The sequence below is a fragment of the Orcinus orca genome, chromosome 4, assembly GCF_937001465.1.
Source record: "Orcinus orca chromosome 4, mOrcOrc1.1, whole genome shotgun sequence".
NCBI lineage: Eukaryota > Metazoa > Chordata > Mammalia > Artiodactyla > Delphinidae > Orcinus > Orcinus orca.
Window position 1 is genome coordinate 34,341,502 of NC_064562.1, and position 18,381 is coordinate 34,359,882.

At 40.7% G+C, this 18,381-nt stretch overlaps 1 protein-coding gene across 9 annotated transcripts in view; it reads left to right on the top strand.

Annotated features, from left to right (window-relative positions):
* The window catches only part of TMEM131L (transmembrane 131 like), a 159,652-nt gene that overhangs the window by 116,156 nt on the left and 25,115 nt on the right, over positions 1-18,381 (top strand). For all 9 annotated transcript variants that reach the window (XM_049709058.1, XM_033403554.2, XM_033403574.2 and 6 more), the window contains 10 exons: positions 730-871; positions 1,328-1,437; positions 2,415-2,487; positions 5,160-5,287; positions 7,987-8,129; positions 9,808-9,994; positions 10,205-10,390; positions 11,094-11,243; positions 11,576-12,201; positions 18,050-18,198. In XM_049709058.1, the coding sequence (XP_049565015.1) occupies positions 730-871; positions 1,328-1,437; positions 2,415-2,487; positions 5,160-5,287; positions 7,987-8,129; positions 9,808-9,994; positions 10,205-10,390; positions 11,094-11,243; positions 11,576-12,201; positions 18,050-18,198 (1,894 nt within the window). The remainder of the gene's footprint in view (positions 1-729; positions 872-1,327; positions 1,438-2,414; positions 2,488-5,159; positions 5,288-7,986; positions 8,130-9,807; positions 9,995-10,204; positions 10,391-11,093; positions 11,244-11,575; positions 12,202-18,049; positions 18,199-18,381) is intronic.

Sequence of the window (18,381 nt, forward strand, 5' to 3'; positions counted from 1 at the left end):
ACTTTTTTTCGTCTTTCATAGTGTCAGTGTTTTAAAGCGTCCTAGCCAGTTGTCTTACAGAACATTCAACACGTTGGATTTTTTGGGGGTTGCTTCTTCAAGTTTACATTCCTGTTGAGCATTTCGGGGAAGAGTACTAATTACTTGGTCGGTGTTGTGTCCTTATCATTTCATCACCTGAGGGAGGGACATAAATGTCAATTTGTCCCATTATTGACATTGCTCAGTTGAATCATTTGACTCTCTCCATTGTAGATAGTTTTCCTTTTGCAATTAATACGTAATATGTGCTATGATAATTCAAGACCATGTACATTTCCTGTTCCCTAAGAATGTTTCACCCCATGATTTTGGCATCCATTGATAATCCTTGCCTGGGATCAGTTGTTGAATGGATGGCTGCAAAAATGGTGATGTTTCTAATTATTTTGTTCATTCTACACTCTTTGAGCATCACTATGGATTCTTTGGTCCTTACCACCATTATTATTTTTGATGCTGACTTGTCCCAGATTTGCCTGATGGGAGCGCTGTGTGCCAGTCATTCTTTGAGCACTTCCTTGCTCTCTAGTAAAACAGGACCTTCCAGGATCATCTTGTAGTTTGTGTCACCCAGACCCCAAATAAATCATTTTTTTCCAAGATCCCCTTGTTCCTCTTAGTGGAAGTGATTTCCTTTTTTTCTGTCAAAATTATTTTTCATAATTTCTTTGTTTATGAATTACACAGGAGGAACGTTTTAGGCATGACTCGGTTTGCCCACTCGAAGAAATCCAAGGAGTCCGAACCCTTTGCTCTCTTCCTGCCTCGCTTGATCCCGGAGGCTGGCCTCGTGATAAACTTCAGTGCCACCGCCCTGAGGAACAGCGTGGTGAGAGTCCTGCGTCTTTTCATCTCTTCATTTCACCCCAGCTCTTGGGTTTTTATGTTATCAGAGTATCGCCACCTTGAGATACTGTTTTAGAACCAAAATTAGTTGAAATTAAGTGACACACATATGCCATTCAGTGCTTTTAGGAGGGAGGTGTCAGAAGAACAAAGTAAGGGGTAAAACTCGTGAACAGACTGAAAGTGCTTAAAACAAACACGTTTTATGAAGTCTGTATTCAGTTCAGAATCTATCAGCTAAGAAAGTATTCAACTGCAAAAACAGAGAAAATCCTGACTAACACGGGCTTCAGTAGGAGTGAGTGAGTTTGAAGTTCAGAGGGGAGAGGAATTGACTGGGTGATCGTTCGTGGTTAGATGCAGGTGATGCACTTTTGCAGGGGCATCTCAGGAGTGGTCTGCCTTCCCTGGGGCCTGACTCTCTTCTCTGCACGTCTAGGTGAAGTACTTTGTGGTGAAGAACCCTTCCTCATGGCCAGTCTCCCTGCAGCTCCTGCCTGTCTCCTTGTACCCGAAGCCTGAGGCTGCCGCGCGCCTGCTGCACAAATGGTAATGCCCAGCTGGTGAAGACCTCTCACGGAGTGTTGGGAGGTCCTGTTAAGACCCAGAATTATTTAACGTCCTTTGCGTTTTCCCTGGGACCTGTGTGTGGATGTGCATGGGATCAGCCTGTGACCACAGCCCCCGTCTCCTCAGTGCAGACCCCTGAGGACAATTCCCAGTTCTGGGTACTGTGTGGGTCTTGAATGTTACCATGTCAAGTCCAGGGCCCAGGAGAATATTCTTTTCTTGTCAGGGAACCTTTACAATCATGATTTTTCACATGTACTCCTAAAATTTAGAATTGAAATCACAGTGACCTCTGGGCAACACAAGAAATGAGTTTAGTGGTTCAGTGTGTTTTAACCTAGTGTTGTTATACAAAATATGATCATAGTTCACGTCCGTTACATCTTATTTTTGCACAGTAGTCACAGTTTCACTTAGCATGTTTCCTCTTCTGGCTCATCCCTGGGTCTCAGCTTCAGGATTCCTGATGTTTTGGACCACATGAGTCTCTGTTTGGGGTGGGGGTAGGGGTGTTCTGTGCTTTGAAGGATGTTTAGCAGCATTCCTGGCTCCCACCCAGTAGATGCCAGTGGGACCTCCCCAGCTGCAGCAACCAAAAGTGTCTCTAGATGTGGCCAGATGTCCACTGGGAGATAGAACGGTCCATGGCTGAGAGTCACTTCCTATCAGGTTCCATAGCTGTGAACCATTTGGGGAAAAAAAATTGCTTCATGTTGGGAGCTTCTGTCACCATATGATTCTTTACATTCTGTGCTGCCAACATGATTCATTCAACAATATTTATTGAGCTCTTACAACATGCCTGGTACAGCGTGGGGGGCTGGGACACAGGAGTGACAGGTTGGGGTGAATTGTGTCTGTGTGCAAATAAATGCATATATATCTATATGCACACGTATGTTCTTCTTTCTTTCTTGGTGATCTGAATGCTATTTTAAACATTTTTTTCTTTATAGGTTTGGCACCGATGTGCAGATGATTAATTTCACAACGAGTGAATTCCAGCTCACCAAAGCTTGCCCTTACCGGGTAGGATGTCATCTTTAAACAGAAAAAAGAATGCTGACCAACTAGACACGTAGCATATGGGCCTCACTGATTTGTGTTTCAAGTGTCTTTATGTAATATATGTGGCTGTCTATTTTTATATTCTAGGAGTTAAGTATACATAGCAGCTTTTTCCAATTAACTAATGCAGCAGGAGCCCATGGTTCATGTGAGCCTGTAAATCATTTTAATTTGATCATTTAGATTCATGTGAGTGAGGAAATAACAATTGAATCAGAGCTATGTAGAAAACCATAAAACCCGAGATCCCAGAATTTATAATTGTCTTAAGATTCCTTGGCCCCATCAAATTCTTTTAAGGGCAAGATAAGGTAAAAACAAATACGTTAAAAAGAAATCTTCTCTTACTAAACTGGCTTCATGTTTTTAGCAGATCACCCAGTTTCTGTGATAGTCACCTGCTCTATAAAAAAGGATTTCTGGGAGTCTTGAGCCTGTGGGCCCTCATGAGGTCTCGCATAAATTATACCCAGGGAGGGTGTAAACATGTCACGTGGCGAGGACATTGCTTAACTGGGAACTGGCAGCCTGCTTTCTGAGTTTTCACGCAGTCGTTCTGTGCGTCACTGGTATTCTGTGCTTGAGATCAATTAAAAATGAAGCATCTCTTAAAAAAATACACAGACACACATATGCATGTCACTGTGGTTCTAATACACACATGTATTCAAATGCCTTGGGTATTTTCTTCTTTCTCTACCCATAACCCTCCAAAGATACACTGTTGGCTGTAGATTAACTTGAAAGAGGGGGGCCACAGATAGCCTCCAACTGTGAGTTAGAACGAATCAAAGCAAGCTTTTAAGTGGATTTTTAACAGAGAGTTATTTATAGTAAGAAACACGCAAGCAGTAACGTTCCTTTCCCTTTGTCAGTGGTCTAGGCAGCAGGGTCTTGTGTTAGCAAGCCTGTCCTGCCCTGTCCCTCTCATTCTTCTCTTCACCAGGCAGTCTCCCAGGACTGTTGGGAGGTAAATGAGTCCAAAATGCTGACAGGTATTTTGTCCCACGACTATTTAACCACATGTAACTTGAAATTCCAAAAATAATGCCAGTTTCTTTTACATGTCAGTGTTCTATTCAGATTTAAACAAATGGTGGAACTCGCAAAAAGTTTTTAATCTGTGATTGAAGATTTCCCCCGAGAATGTTATACCTTTTGTGACAAAGGAGATATCACTATTGTTAATTTATTACATTGACAAAAAGAATAGTCAGTATCAATGTCTCTGAGACACTACAAATTTAACTTAAAATTCTTATTAGAATTCTTTGCCATATAAGAAAGGCCTACATTTTTGTTGGTTTATTTTTAGAAATGCGGTTCCTTTGGTTAAGAGCATGTGGAATTAGACATTCAAAGTTCCAAATCCAGGCTCCTCCATGTAGTCCTGGGTAAATTATTTAACCTCTCCAGGTCTTCTCCTTCTCACTCATAATAATGTTTGAAGATTCCATAGGTTTATAGAATGCTTAGCATTTTATATACCTAATTATATTCCAGAGCCTGGCATATAAGAACTATTTTATTTAATAATTGGTGCTGTTGTTATTATGCTTTTAATACCCTAAATCGGCAGCTTTTTTTCAACATTCATATGTGTATAATGAAGTTGTAATGAATTATAAACTTCATGAAGTTTATAATTTTAATGAAAATGAATCAAATACCATCACTATTTCTTCTTTCAGATAGTATGGGAAATGCGAGCAATAACTGAGGGATAAAACAAATTTAAAAACTAAAAATATAGAAAAGAGAAATATTATGTAGACTACATGGTTACAGTTCTAAAGAATTAATAAATTATTTTTAGTGAGAAGGAGCTAGAGAAAACATTGGAAAGAGGGAAAGTCTACCACAATGATGAAGAACTAAATTTTTTTTTTTTTTTTTTTTTTTTGCGGTATGCGGGCCTCTCACTGTTGTGGCCTTTCCCGTTGCGGAGCACAGGCTCCAGACACGCCGGCTCAGCGGCCATGGCTCACGGGCCCAGCCGCTCCGCGGCATGTGGGATCCTCCCGGACCGGGGCACGAACCCATGTCCCCTGCATCGGCAGGTGGACTCTCAACCACTGCACCACCAGGGAAGCCCAAAGAACTAAATCTTGAATATTAACTTTAGAACACAAAATTTATTCAGAGAAAGTAAGAAATCTTGGGGAGAATAAAGGAGGATATGAATAAATAAAGATCTTTCTCCTAAATGGAGAAACTAAATAAAGATGGTTTCTTTATAAACTTAAAGAGAATTTAGGGTTGTTCAGCAGTGGACATGTGGTTTGGTCAGATCCCTGTAGCATTCAAGCAGAGGCTATTGCTCTGTTTTCTCAGTAATGTTTTACATCCAAAGCATCTTTGCATCAAAGGCCTGTAGCCCCAGCTCCCATCTGGTCCAGGCGGCAAGTCCCCTTTTCAGCCTCCATGTCAGGTTGTCCTGCAACCTCTGCCTCTGCTTCTCAGCCGGGCTCAGGAACTTTTGATGGGTGTGAACTCTCGCAGTAAACAAGTTCCACAGGTTGATTTGGGTGGTCAGATCCAGACGTTAAAGAAACAGCAGTCATGTTTATGCATTTTAATGAAGATGGAATCTTGTTCTGTAGGAGTTAATTGCATTTATTAATGACTTGCAGGGTGTGCATTCTGAGGAATCCAGGTTTGGCATCCTCCACTTACATTTGCAACCTTTGGAAAGGAAAAGGGTTGGTGTAGTTTTCACGCCAGCTGACTATGGAAAAGTCACCTCCCTCATCCTAATCCGGTAGGTGTGTCCCTTTCTCATTGGCTGGCTGACTCTCTTTCTCTCAAGAATCTCTTTAGCTAAGAGGTGACGTTGACTCACTCAGGCCCTCAGTGATGAGCTGTGTCCAAGGGTAGGAGAGGCAGTGGCTGAGGAGAGCGGCTCCCTGAGGCTCCGCACTTAGGCCTCCTGTGTGTCAGGTTCCTGCCTTGTACCGTGGGGAGCGTGTACCCACCTCGCCAAGGGCGGTGGTACCCTTCCCGCAGCATCTCAAACACCGTCACAGAGGGCAGAGCATACACGTGAACACACACACACACACACATCCACACTTACTTTTCTGTCCTCAGCTCAGAAGAATAATTGAAACGCTGCCATATATGTTTTCATTCCGTGGTGTTTGGATTTACACTGTTCTCATGTCTCTCTTGCTTCTGGAATTCTCTGTAGCCCCAAAGGGCAATGGAAAAAGTCCTTAGTTGAGCCCACTGGCTTGTTTTACTTCTTTTCCTTCCTTCTAAATGAACAATTATTGCCAGCTGATTTAAGCAGCTAAATGTTTTTCATTCTGAATTTTTTTTTTCCTCTTTACTCTTTATTGAGTCTTCTTTCAAAAATTTACAGTAACTACAGATCTCTGTTGAAGCTCTCTCTGCATTGGTGAGACTTCTAACACAAATTTAATTTTTTCATTAATGACGTTTTAGTTATATGTATCTTTTAAGCTTTTCCAGTGTCATTCCAGTTGGCAAAAGACTTCCTTATTCAGGACTTCCTTTAATCTATGAGTTTGTTCTTCTGCAAGTGAGTGCTGCTAAAAAGAAAATGCACTAAGATAAAGTTCTTAAAAGAGTCTGCTTGTTCATTGTAAAACAACTATACACGCCCCCTGCCAAAAAAAGAAGTACCCATAAAGCACTCATACTGCATCCATGGTTGTCTCCAAGAAAAATACGTTGGCGACTGTTTGAATTATAAGCTGAATTAGCCACTCTTTTTCATGGAACACCATTTTTACTTGAAAGGATGATTAGCAGAAAAACTGTGGTTGTTTCAGATTCAGGTACTTGGCAAACGTTTTCCTGAAAATGAACAAAGTGAGCCTGTCACTTCAAGGGTAGTGTTTGTTGCCAATGATAAAATTTGAGCATTCGCATGAAAAGTAGAGTTTTGGAAAACTTGTATCTGCCACTGTGAGCTTCACAGCTTCTCAATACTTAAAGTACTTTTCTATTAACCATAGTGAGGATATTAACAAATGTGATTTTTATAAGTATAATGAAATTTGTCAGCATTGGGAAGATCTACATATCACAGTGAACAGTCTTTTCCAAATAACTAATTATGATAATCCAAAAATCATCCCTGGTAAAATGTGCAAGATAGACCACTGGATTTTAATGTAACAAACTATGAAAATTCATTAATATAGTTTCAGATTTCACATCATAAAGAACCTTCAGGAGACTTCACTTGTTGAATATTGGTGTTATATCAAAGATTTGCCACATAGATAACTAAGCACAGGGAACTGTATTCAGTACTCTGTAATGACCTATATGGGAATAGAATCTAAAAAAGAGTGGATATATGTATATGTATAAGTGATTCACTTTGTTGTACAGCAGAAACTAACACAAGATTGTAAATCATCTATACTCCAATAAAAAATTAAATTAAAAGAAGAGACTGTTTTGTTAAGCATTTTAAGTAATGCTGACTAGAACAAACTAATAACTAATGTTCTAGTAAGCATTTTAGTGCTCTGCTGACAACGTGTGTCCTTTTAAACCCATTCTCTGTTGAAGAACTAAGGTCATGGGAAGTGTAGAGATAAGCTTTACCTCATCCCAGCTTAAGCTGTGCCAGGCTTGAAAAGAAAGTCTCAGTTTTTTATAGTAGTTAATTTAGTTTTGGTGGTTTCTGTATTGAGAGACACCATATTTTTCTGTAAACAGAATCACTCATCTAACATCACTTTAAAGGCTTTTAAGTGGTTCAATAAAGGTTTTAATCCTTTAGATGAAGGTGTAAAGATATCTCAGTGTATTTTGCTTCTAGGGTTTACCTTAATGGCAACTGACTTTCAGTGCAGTCTGCATCATTTAAACATCATTTCCACTGAACTTTCCATCCTAGGAATCCTGATTTCAGTTAATGAAAAGGCAGAAGCTAGTCTGAATTACTATTTGACTGATAAGAACTTGAGTTCTTATCATAGATACATGCTATTTGTAGGATGCTATTTTAAATCTTTGGTTCAAAAGATAGGATAGGATTTCATTTCTAGAATTATCCCTAAGGAAGAATTTCTTACAGTCACAATTACTATGAAAACTCCTTAATTCACCGTATAAACAATTTTTATCAATTTGTCTAAATTTGTTGATGTTTCTTTGTGGCCCCCCAGTTTATTCCTTCGCTTTTTGTCTCTTGGAGGTCTGATCACCACCCTGGTGCCTGGTTAGAAAAATATAGGTTTCCATTCTCAGGTGAAACTGGAGAGCGATCCTGGTCATTTGCTGGTTCTTGCCCACTCAGCTTGCCTTGACGCCGCCGGGCTTGGCAGTTTCTGTGCTCTGAGATGGCGGGAGATGCCACACTATTTCAACTGAGTTTTTTCTCAAAACTTAAAAAATTTTGTTTTTCAATTCAAGTTCATTGTATCTTGTGACACCTCGATTGCAGTGCATTTTTATTTGCATCTCCTTTCTCTGTAGGAATAACTTGACTGTTATCGACATGATTGGCGTGGAAGGATTTGGAGCAAGAGAGCTACTGAAGGTGGGCGGGAGACTTCCTGGCACTGGAGGTTCACTGCGCTTTAAGGTGCCCGAGTCCACACTGATGGGCTGCCAGAGACGTGAGTCCCTGCGTGTGGTCCGTGTGTGTGGTCTGTGTGTGTGGCACTCGGACAGGACAGGCTTGGTGCCAAAGCCAAGAGCAAAAGGAGATATGAGAAGATTCTTTTAAAAATTTACAGTAAATTCATTGTATTGATGCTAATAATGAAATCAGGCAAACATTTGAGCATATGTAGGCTGGTACCACTTGATTAGAAACAATAGCCTTAGATATTTAACCCAACTTAAATAATAGGTATGGGGGGGAAAGTATAATGTTAAGTTACCAGTAGAGTGTCAAATATTTAAGATAAATAGTGTGAAACTGTTAATTTGGTTATCAGTTACCTAATCCTAAAAAAATCACACCAAAATGATAAGTAGAGAGAAGGCTGAAGGTGAACTAACCACCCTTTTGCAGTAATGGAAATGTTCTACGTCTGTGTTGTCCACTATGGCAGCCACGCGCTACATGTGGCTAATGAGTGCTTAAAATATAGCTCGTGTGACTGAAAAACTCAATTTTTAAATTTATTTAATTTAAATTTAATTTAAATTTAAGTAGACATATGTGTCTAGTGGCTACTGTATCAGACAGTGCAGATTTAGAAATTTGTTCAAGTGTTCCATTAGAAAATTCTAAGTTTTACATGTATTTAAATTAAATGCTTTTAAACTATTTATATTAGTTCCAAGAACTTCCTTAAGAACTAAGCCAAAAGTAAAACAATAGATGTAGAATGTTTTTGGTAAATTCTGTCTTGTTTTCCTGTTATTATTTTTAATTTCAGGAACACACTGAAAGCATTTTAGTGTAACAGTATGTTTCCTGTGGAGAAAACTGATTGGTGAAACCATTGGATAATTTGTAGAGCTATTTTAGTGCCTGATTGTAATTTTTTTTGTTTTAGAAAACTATGCTAAATGAGCACTGAGTTTGAAAAGACTGGCCATTTTGCATTCAAAATCTTCATCAAAGTGTTCATTTTTTTTCATTCATTCATTCACTCATTCATTCAATAGTTTAGAGTTGCCTTGAAAGTTAGAGTTATGGAGGAGTATAAACCGTAGAACCAGATAAAAGGTTAGTCCTAATATGGAATAAATTGTGGGTTATAAATTTATAGGAATATTTTAAAAATCGATACTTCTTCCTTTTTTAAACTCCCAGCATGAAATGTGCTCTCATTATTTGCAAGGATTTAACTATTTACTACCTCTTAATGTAATGGGAGTTTGAACTGTGTTTCTAGTGTCCTTGATGGTTTTACACAGAAGCACACACACCCTCCAAACTGGTCCTGTTGGGTGTGAATGAGGCTCCCGGGGCACAGGGTGCATGGTGGCTCGTGGTAAATCCAAACTATTAAGCTTCTGAGAAGAATAAACTTTTCACCTTAACCTTTAATAAGTAAAAGAACAAAGAAGAGATTTGGGTTACTTTGGGTACGTAGGCAGATCACTTAACTTAAGAAAAACCTTGACTAGTTAAGTATTTTTATCATATTCTGGTAGTAGAATCTAGAACCGTTCTAGAATTTAGCTAGGAATCATACTTTGAGCTTGTATTGAATTTTTTTTTTACATTTTAATCATGTAGATCATGGTTTGTGGATTCAGTAAATGTGGATTCAGTAAATTATTTTAAATAAATTTTTCAGTTCATCTGTACTAAATATCACTTTTCATCCTCACTAGAACTGAAAGACAGCAAGCAAATTTTATCAATTACAAAGAACTTTAAGGTTGAGAATATCGGACCACTTCCTATAACTGTGACATCTCTGAAAATTAATGGGTATAATTGCCAAGGTTATGGATTTGAAGTTCTAGACTGTCAGCAGTTTTCCTTGGACCCCAACACATCCCGGGACATCAGCATTGTGTGAGCACTGGACTTTAACCTCATTTCAGTTTGGGGTCACATTTACTATAGTGTGGGGAAAAACTTTTTTTCATTGGTAAGACGTCTTGAGTTGTTTTCATGTTAGTATTTATCTTGCAGAAGTAAGAAATTCTGCTGCCATTATGATTATTCTGTTTTGTGCCTAAAATTAAAACCATCAAAGTTCGTAAAGATGCCTCTTGCTGTCAGGTTTACTCCAGACTTCACCTCTTCCTGGGTCATCCGCGAGCTGACTCTGGCCACCGCGGCAGACCTGGAGTTTCGCTTCACTCTCAACGTAACCCTCCCTCATCACCTGCTGCCTCTGTGTGCGGACGTGGTTCCGGGACCCAGCTGGGAGGAGTCGTTTTGGAGGCTCACCGTCTTCTTTGTCAGGTAAGCTGCCACCTTCTCCACTGTTCCTCCCTCACTGAGTGGAGACGCCATCCAGCCGAGTTGCATGGAAATGTATATTGCCCGGTGGGATCAAAGCATATGAATTGAGTAGAATTTTGACATTCGTGAAGTAGACAAAGTAGTTCCTGGTATGCTTGAAGAGAATTTACTATTCTCTAAACTAATTGTAGGAGAGTCATAGGACCTAGGAGTGTAATGGACAGTTGTGTTCCATATATGTTCATTGGCCGTCCCGGTGGAAGATGTGAATGTTATACGTAACATTTAGGATATATGAACATCATCTGTGACATAGGATGTGTTATTAGCTCAGTGCAACGGCAGTTTGAGATTAGAAGACTAGAATGACCCTTTAAAATGTGATTTTATCCTGGAAATGTCTTTAAAAATTGAACTGGTATGTCAGAATTATAAATATTCACATTTTCAGAAACAGTTTTTTTGAATCTTTAAGAGATGTCAGAAATTATGGAGTCATTCCATATCCATAAGATACGGAATCTTAATAGCATTTCTTTAGACTTTTCCCATCGATTGATTCACCGCTCTTCTGTAGAGCTAGTCTTTTTTTTTTTTTTTTTTTATTGGCATATAGTTGATTTACAATGTTGTGTTAGTGAGCTAGTCTTTTTAATGCCAGTCACAACCGGGCAGTAATGAACCCCGTTGCTTTCGTCCTCAGTTTGTCCCTGTTGGGTGTGATTTTAATAGCCTTCCAACAAGCACAGTACATTCTGATGGAGTTCGTGAAAACGAGACAGAGGCAGAATGCCAGCTCCTCTTCACAGCAAAGCAATAGTCCGATGGATGTAATCAGCTCCCATTCTCACAAGTAAGGATTCTTGTAGTGTGGGGAGAGGGTTCTCACCTTTGGTATGACTCATTTCTGATTTTATTTTAAGGTCATATACATTTTGGTTCCAAATTTGTTTCAGTACCGTTTTCTTTAAGTCACTGTTGTGACAGCTACACCATTTCTTTCATTGTAAGATAGACTTCACGTAGGGACTTAGTTTATTAAACTCCCGGAGCTTTGGGAGCACGAAAGGTGAGAGCTCCTTGGTGTACCCCAGACTGCTCCCTCTTTCTCATGGAGTTAGAAACAGAGAGGGAGAGGTTTACTTGGTTTGCCTTTATGTTAAATGTTTTTCTTCTTAAATCCAGAAGCAATTGCAAGAACTTTCTCGATACCTACAGCCCCTCTGATAAAGGTCGAGGGAAAAGCTGTCTTCCGGTAAACCCTCCGCAGAGCAGGATCCAGAACGCGACGAAGAGGAGCCCGGCCACCTACAGCCATTCGCAGAAAAAGCACAAGTGCTCGGTCTATTACGGGAAACACAAAGCCAGTGCAGCCGTCGCCGGCAGTGCCAGCGCCCCCGCAGAGGACAAGCAGGCCTCGGCCCCAGGCGGCTCCCTGGCTGCTGCTAAAGAGGACGCCTGCCCTGCCGGGATGGGCGAGACCTGGGTGGGCCTCAAGTACACAGGTGGCCTAAACGTCAACCTGCAGAAGAATCTAACTCTTCCCCAAAACTTACTGAGTAAAGAAGAAAACACACTGAAAAACGCAATTGCTGTCAGTAATACTTCTTCCGAGTGTCACGTGAAGGAGGGAGTACAGACATGTATGTTTCCTAAGGAAACGGACCTTCAGATTTCAGAAAACATAGCCGAGCTCAAGGAGCGAGAGGTCTGTCCTCTGAAGACCCCTAAGAAACTACCTGAAAATCACTTGCCAAGAAATTCACCTCAGTGCCAGTCAGACTTGCCAGAAATTTCCAGGAAAAATAATGGTAATTTTTCCATCCTCCTTGGTGACTCTTCTCTCTTGTTTGTCTCCAGTCTGTTCTTAGTGGAATTTGTTCTCATCTGTGACTTTAGTTTGAACTGTGGCTGCTGAATTTTTAGTTCACACACAAAGTTTTATTAGCAAAGGTATAAATGTTGAAATACCATTTCTAAGAAGGAAAGTTTAGGACGGGGCACCAAGTTTTTAGAGCATCGTGGTTAAGAAGTTTACTTTTTTCAGTCCATTCATTAGAATGATGTGAATATCGTATTGTTGGAATTTACGGACACCTCTTCCGAAGTATCTTTTTTTTTTTTTTTTTTTTTGCGGTATGCGGGCCTCTCGCTGCTGTGGCCTCTCCCGTTGCGGAGCGCAGGCTCAGCGGCCATGGCTCACGGGCCCAGCCGCTCCGCGGCATCTGGGATCTTCCCGGACCGGGGCACGAACCCGCGTCCCCTGCATCAGCAGGCGGACTCTCAACCACTGCGCCACCAAGGAAGCCCCCGAAGTATCTTTTATCTTGGCTTTTCAGACTGTTTGCAGAAATCAATCAGTCTATGACATGTTTCTGATGGAACAAAACTTAACAACTCTCTGTATGTAACAGCTGCCACCATTGCATGCTCCTTCTCCCTGGTTCTTCTCTGGTCGTGTTCCTTGGTTAAAAGAAGGTAGATGTTCTCTTGCAGCAAACGCAGTTAATAAAAATGCAAGCAAAACTAGACTAGGAAGCCTACCTACACATACATTTGTCATTAAATCTTTAACTGATCCCTCTGGCTTCTGGCATAAGAGCCTGTGCTTATTTTTGTGTGTTTATCCTGATCATTTCGATAAGCACATTTCTACTCCCATTAAGAGTCAGCTTTTTGACACTTTTTAATCTGGAAGAATCAGTTACCTTTGATCTTATTTGAAACATCTAAATATAAATAACATCATATTTTTCACTCCTTGGTATTGTAGAGAAGATTGTATTAATAGATTGGCTGATTCTAATGAGCTTGATGCATTTAGTAGGGAAAATACCAACCTGAATTTTAAATGTTCCATCAAAGGACGTTTCTAATTCAAAAGGAAGGCAGGGTCCTCTGAGTAGAACATGGTTTGGGCAATTTGTGCATCACTCCCAGTGCCCCTTGTTCCACCCTGTTGGTGCCATTTCCCTGGCAGCAGTGCGCGCGCTTGAAGAGGACTCCTGTTTGCAGGGCCAGCTATCCCCACGGCCTCTCCCCCAGTGTGTGAGTGCGCCCCCCTGGATGAAGCCTCTACCAGATCTCCATGAAGTCGCAGCATTCCTTGTCTGAGGGTGTTGATGGCGGGGCAGAGGGGTGTCTGTTCATCCATTTCTGTCCTGACACTGTCTAGGGCCCAGACTACAAAACTCTTGTGAAAGGGTGAAATTATGGAGTGAGTCTAGCTGGGTTTTTCCTCTTGTTTCATGTGTCATTTAGGCCTGAGGACAGTATTTGACATAGGCTGACTTTACACAAACTTCAAGTCAGACTTGTTTGAGGGACTTGCTCCTCCAGAAGTGCGTCTTCTGTGGTCCAGGGCATCCATCAGACATCTGGGTAGATGTGCCTGCAGAACGCAAGGGCTGTGGCCTTGTGGGCGGGTGGATGGGAAGGCCTTCTCCTGCATCAGAGCTCTTTGAAGGGCGTGGGCCAGCCATGTAATGCCAGGGGGGGTCAGAGGATTCGACTTGGTGCTCCTGGATACTCTTGTCCAGTACATGCTGTTTAATGCCCGTAGTTGAGCCTGGATGACCATATAGTATCTAATAACACTTCAGCAAGTGTGAGTAAATTTAACAAGGGAACCCACAAACATAGGGTTTGCTTGTATCATTGTAGATGGCAAACCCGCCCCGAACCTTTCCTCCCTGTACAGATGACTGGTATGCTTATGATGCTTTAAATGAAAACCAATCTCTCACTTCAAGAATTTTTTTAAAACTGCTCTTTAGCTGACTTGTCAGCCTGTTAAGCAGTATCAGGGTGATTGCTGGTCAGATCACATAAGATTTGATGAAAGAACTTTGGCTTTCCACCATGTTCATACCAGCAAATTCAAAGGTGCTAATTTGCAGCCCTGTATTTCTCGCCAGAATTAATCTGTCAGCAGGAGGTTCCTCACAGGGAAATCCATTCACTGACATGTATTTGGTTCTGACTGTTTTCTGTTTACATCACTGTTCTAGGAAAATATCAAAGAGGTTAAAAAGTAAACAAGCGGCCTGCCGTCAATTTACAATTTAAACATTTTAAAGAATTGAGAATTTTAAAAATAAGAAAGGACTGAGAAATTTAGGGGAAGCAAATTGTAGTTCGAAGGTAAGATACGGAGTCTTTTGGTCATATTGAGGGTTCAGGGTTCCTTTGTCAGAATTTGAAGGAAAGCATTGTAATAAGCTGGCAGATGGCGACAGGCAGGGGGTCACAGGGTGTAAAGGACACTCAAGAATGAGAAAACCAAAAACGTAAGAACCTTCCAAGTTTTCCCTTCCAACTTTGAGCATCAGTTCTTTTCTTATTTTGAAAAGGATTTCACTTTGTGTTTCCATCTTAAGATCCTTTCTAGAATCTGAAGAAAACAGCTTCAGTCTTGCGAGCTGAACCGATGGCCCCTCGGGAACTTCCACTCACTCAGTTGAAACCAGTCAGTGTCTGTGCCACATTCTAGCCATTCTCCCAAAGTACACAGACGTTCTTAGAACCAGGTCTAGTGACAAGACTGCCTTTGGGAAGGGGGACTGGGGAGGTGACCTTTCTCCTGAGAGTGCCTGAAATGGCATCCCGAACCCGCCAGAACTCCTGGAGGTGCCTGAAGCACTGGGCCTTTTCTTATTCTGAGACAGTTTTTTTTTTCTGAGGGTAACTTCTTGTGTGAGAACGAAATCTTCCAGGCTGTATATAAATGGCTCTGGCTACGTGCTCACCGTTGTTGTTGTGGAGAAACAGAGTGTTTTCTGAATAACAGAAAATGTGTCACCCCTTTCCTGCTCTTTCTCCTGCCTCCTCCTGAGAGACCTGTAGTAAATCATAAATTAAAATTCCCGATAGAAATGCAGTCTCTTGACTTGTTTTTTGGCATCAGCCTGTCAAACAACCGTGAAACAGCGACGCCTTCCAAGCATGTGTTAACATGGTCCAGAGTCTCTTGATGCTCTGACAACAGCAGGGCTTTATGTGTCATGTAAGGGATCTTTTGAAATTTGTCTCTTTTCAAACTGTTTATAACTGTTATTTTTTCATTATATGATCAAAATAATACAGACTTAGAATTAGGGCTAGAGGCAAATTGCTTCTGGCCTCAGGAATAGTTAGCAATTTTTTCGTTGTTTCTGCTTATAATAATGTAAAGGATAATGAACTTTTAAATTTAATAATACCCTAAAACCTTGAAATTAATAGCACATGAAAGTTTTCACTGAATTAGATAGATACCTCCAGAATTTCTGAAATACCAGTATTTGCAGAAATTCAAAAAATAGTCTCATTTGCACAGATACTGGTAACTGGAAATGAAGATCTGGTGGTTTACTCAAAATATATCATACAATTAGATTTGATTCAGTAGAAATCCAAGCAGGATTCTGGCCCGTTAACTTGTTCCTGTTCTTGTATTTGTTTTGTTATCTCTGTGGCTCAAATACTCCTACTCCGTGAGATAAATGGCAGAAGAGCGTATAATGCTGTGAGTAAGCACACTTAGTAGGATGCCACGGGATGGCTCCATTTTTTAAATGAAGTGTATGCTCACGGTATTTCTGAATTCTTGAATATTGTCGTGATAGAATTTCTCAAAGGTTGAATTTGAATTCATTTTATTGTTGGTCCTAATTCTTGGCCCCCACAATAGGCATTAGTAATTTTCGGAGAGTCTGTGCTTTATCCCTTTTTAGGGGGTAGTTTAGTGTTGGATATGAAATTTGGATCCTTCCTAAGAAACTTTGATGGCTAATACTTTTAGTGCGATTCTTGGCCTGAAGAAAACCATTTTCTCATGAATTAAGACCCTAGGAAAGTCACAGCACATTTTTGGAGGAGAATATCTATATTCCGTTCATACCGATGGCTTCCGGCATCTGAAGTGATGTCTTTGTTTATGATGTCTTTTTCTGTTTGGACCCCTGTCTCCCTTGCTCTTGGCTTTTTCCTGGCTCCTTCGCGGTCCTGGATGGTTTCCTCTGTGGGCGTCTCACACCCAATCTGTGTTGCAGAGGAATTTATGCTTCCCCAGCATTTTTATGGCTACGTAATATTTACATAATTTTCCGTTAACAAAATAAAAGAATGCTTACCTTTTAAGCATCATTGTTGAAATGGATGCATCTTGCTTTGAGTGAGCTTGATTTGTAGCTTCAGGATTGCAGGGTCTGGAGGGCGTTTGACCCCTCCTGTCATTTGGGTTGAGAGCCTCGTGCAGCCCCAGGCCCCTCAGCAGGGCCGGATGGGAGCCGGCAGCCTGCTCTGCTGTAATGTATTTGCACCGTAGGCATCTACACTTTCTCAGATGGCCAAGGTGTCGTGAGGGATTTTCAGTTAAAGAAAAAAGGGGAAGGTACTGAAATCCTTTCTGATTCATATTAGAACACTGAGCCCAGTTATGGTGGGGTTGAAGTCTGTTTGACCATACGTCAAAGTCAAGGATAGAAGAGGAAATACACTTAGGAATGACGTCACTTGAAAAAAAAAAGGAAAGGTCACGTTTCAGATGTGGTTCCTGCCGGTGCAGACCTTGCCAGCGTGATTGTCTCGCACTTGGTTCTCACCCCGCGGGTGCTGTTCCCAGGGCAGGTGGGCGTTTCCTGCAGGAGAAGGCCCTGCCCTCCAGCAGTTCCTGTGTCTCTTGGTGGTGACCCTTTATATTTCTGTCTGTTCTGGTTGCATCTCCGTAACAGTCAGTCAGGGTAGGCAGAGGAAGTGGTATTGTCATTTCATAAATAAGGAAACTGGAGCTCAGGGAGCTTAAGAGACTTACTTCTGATTAGTAAAACTAATTAGTGTCTGAGTCATGACCAGAACCCAAGATCTTACCTCCCTCTCTCCCTCCCCTAACTTAAAAAAATTGTGGTAAAGTATGTAGAACCTAAAAGTTACCATTTTAAATTGTAAAGCTCGGTAGCATTAAGTACATTCACATCATTGTACAACCATCACTGTCATCCATTTCCAGAACGTTTTCATCATCCCAAACAGAAACTCCGTACCCATTAAGCAATAATTACCCGTACTCCGTCCCCGCACCCCCTGGGAGCCACCATTCTACTTTTTATCTCGATGAATTTGATGACTCTAGATCCCTCAAACAGATAGGCTCACACGATATTTGTCTTGTGACTGGTTTATTTCACTCAGTATAATGTCTTCAAGGTTCATCCATGTTGTATCATGTGTCGGAACGTCATTCCTTTTTTCCCTCATCTTAACCATTTTTGTGTGTACAGTTCAGTAATGCTGATTATATTCACACTGTAGCGCAGTGAATCATTCCTAATGGTGTTCCATGGTATTTACCACATTTTGTTTATCCTTCCATTCGTCCATGCACGTTTGGGTTGTTTCTACCTTTTGACTTTCATGAATAATGCCGCTATGAATAATGGTGTGCCCCCTGCTCTTTCTTCCCATGACCTCTTTTAATGACTGTTTGTAAAACTCTTAATATAAGTACATTTTCACCTGTAAGCAAAATAAATTTCTAGAGCATTGTGGATGTCAAAACAGTCCTTAAGTCTAAATCTCATTAAATCAAATGAGATTGTTTGGTGTAGGAAGAAGATTTAACTATGGGGAATGTGAATGGAAATAATTAGCTAGAAATTGAATCATTTTTATTTATTCAAGGGAATAACCAGCAAGTGCCTGTCAAGAATGAAGTAGACAATTGTGAAACTTTGAAAAAGGTTGACACAAGGTCTGCTTCAGAAAAGAAGATTCACAAAGCGTCTAAAGAAGACGTATGTTCTGAGAAGCAGGACGTACCTTCAGTCGAGGTCTGTATTCCTTTTTTTCTTGCCTATTAGAACAAAACCCAAGTTTAGGACTTAGAGTGCAAATATCTAACTGTACGTCTGTATTTCGTACTTCTCAAAGAGGATAGCTATGTATTTGAATCCACATTGATAATTGGTGAGGTTCATGTATTCAGAAAGTTTATCTTCTAATTATACAGGAGA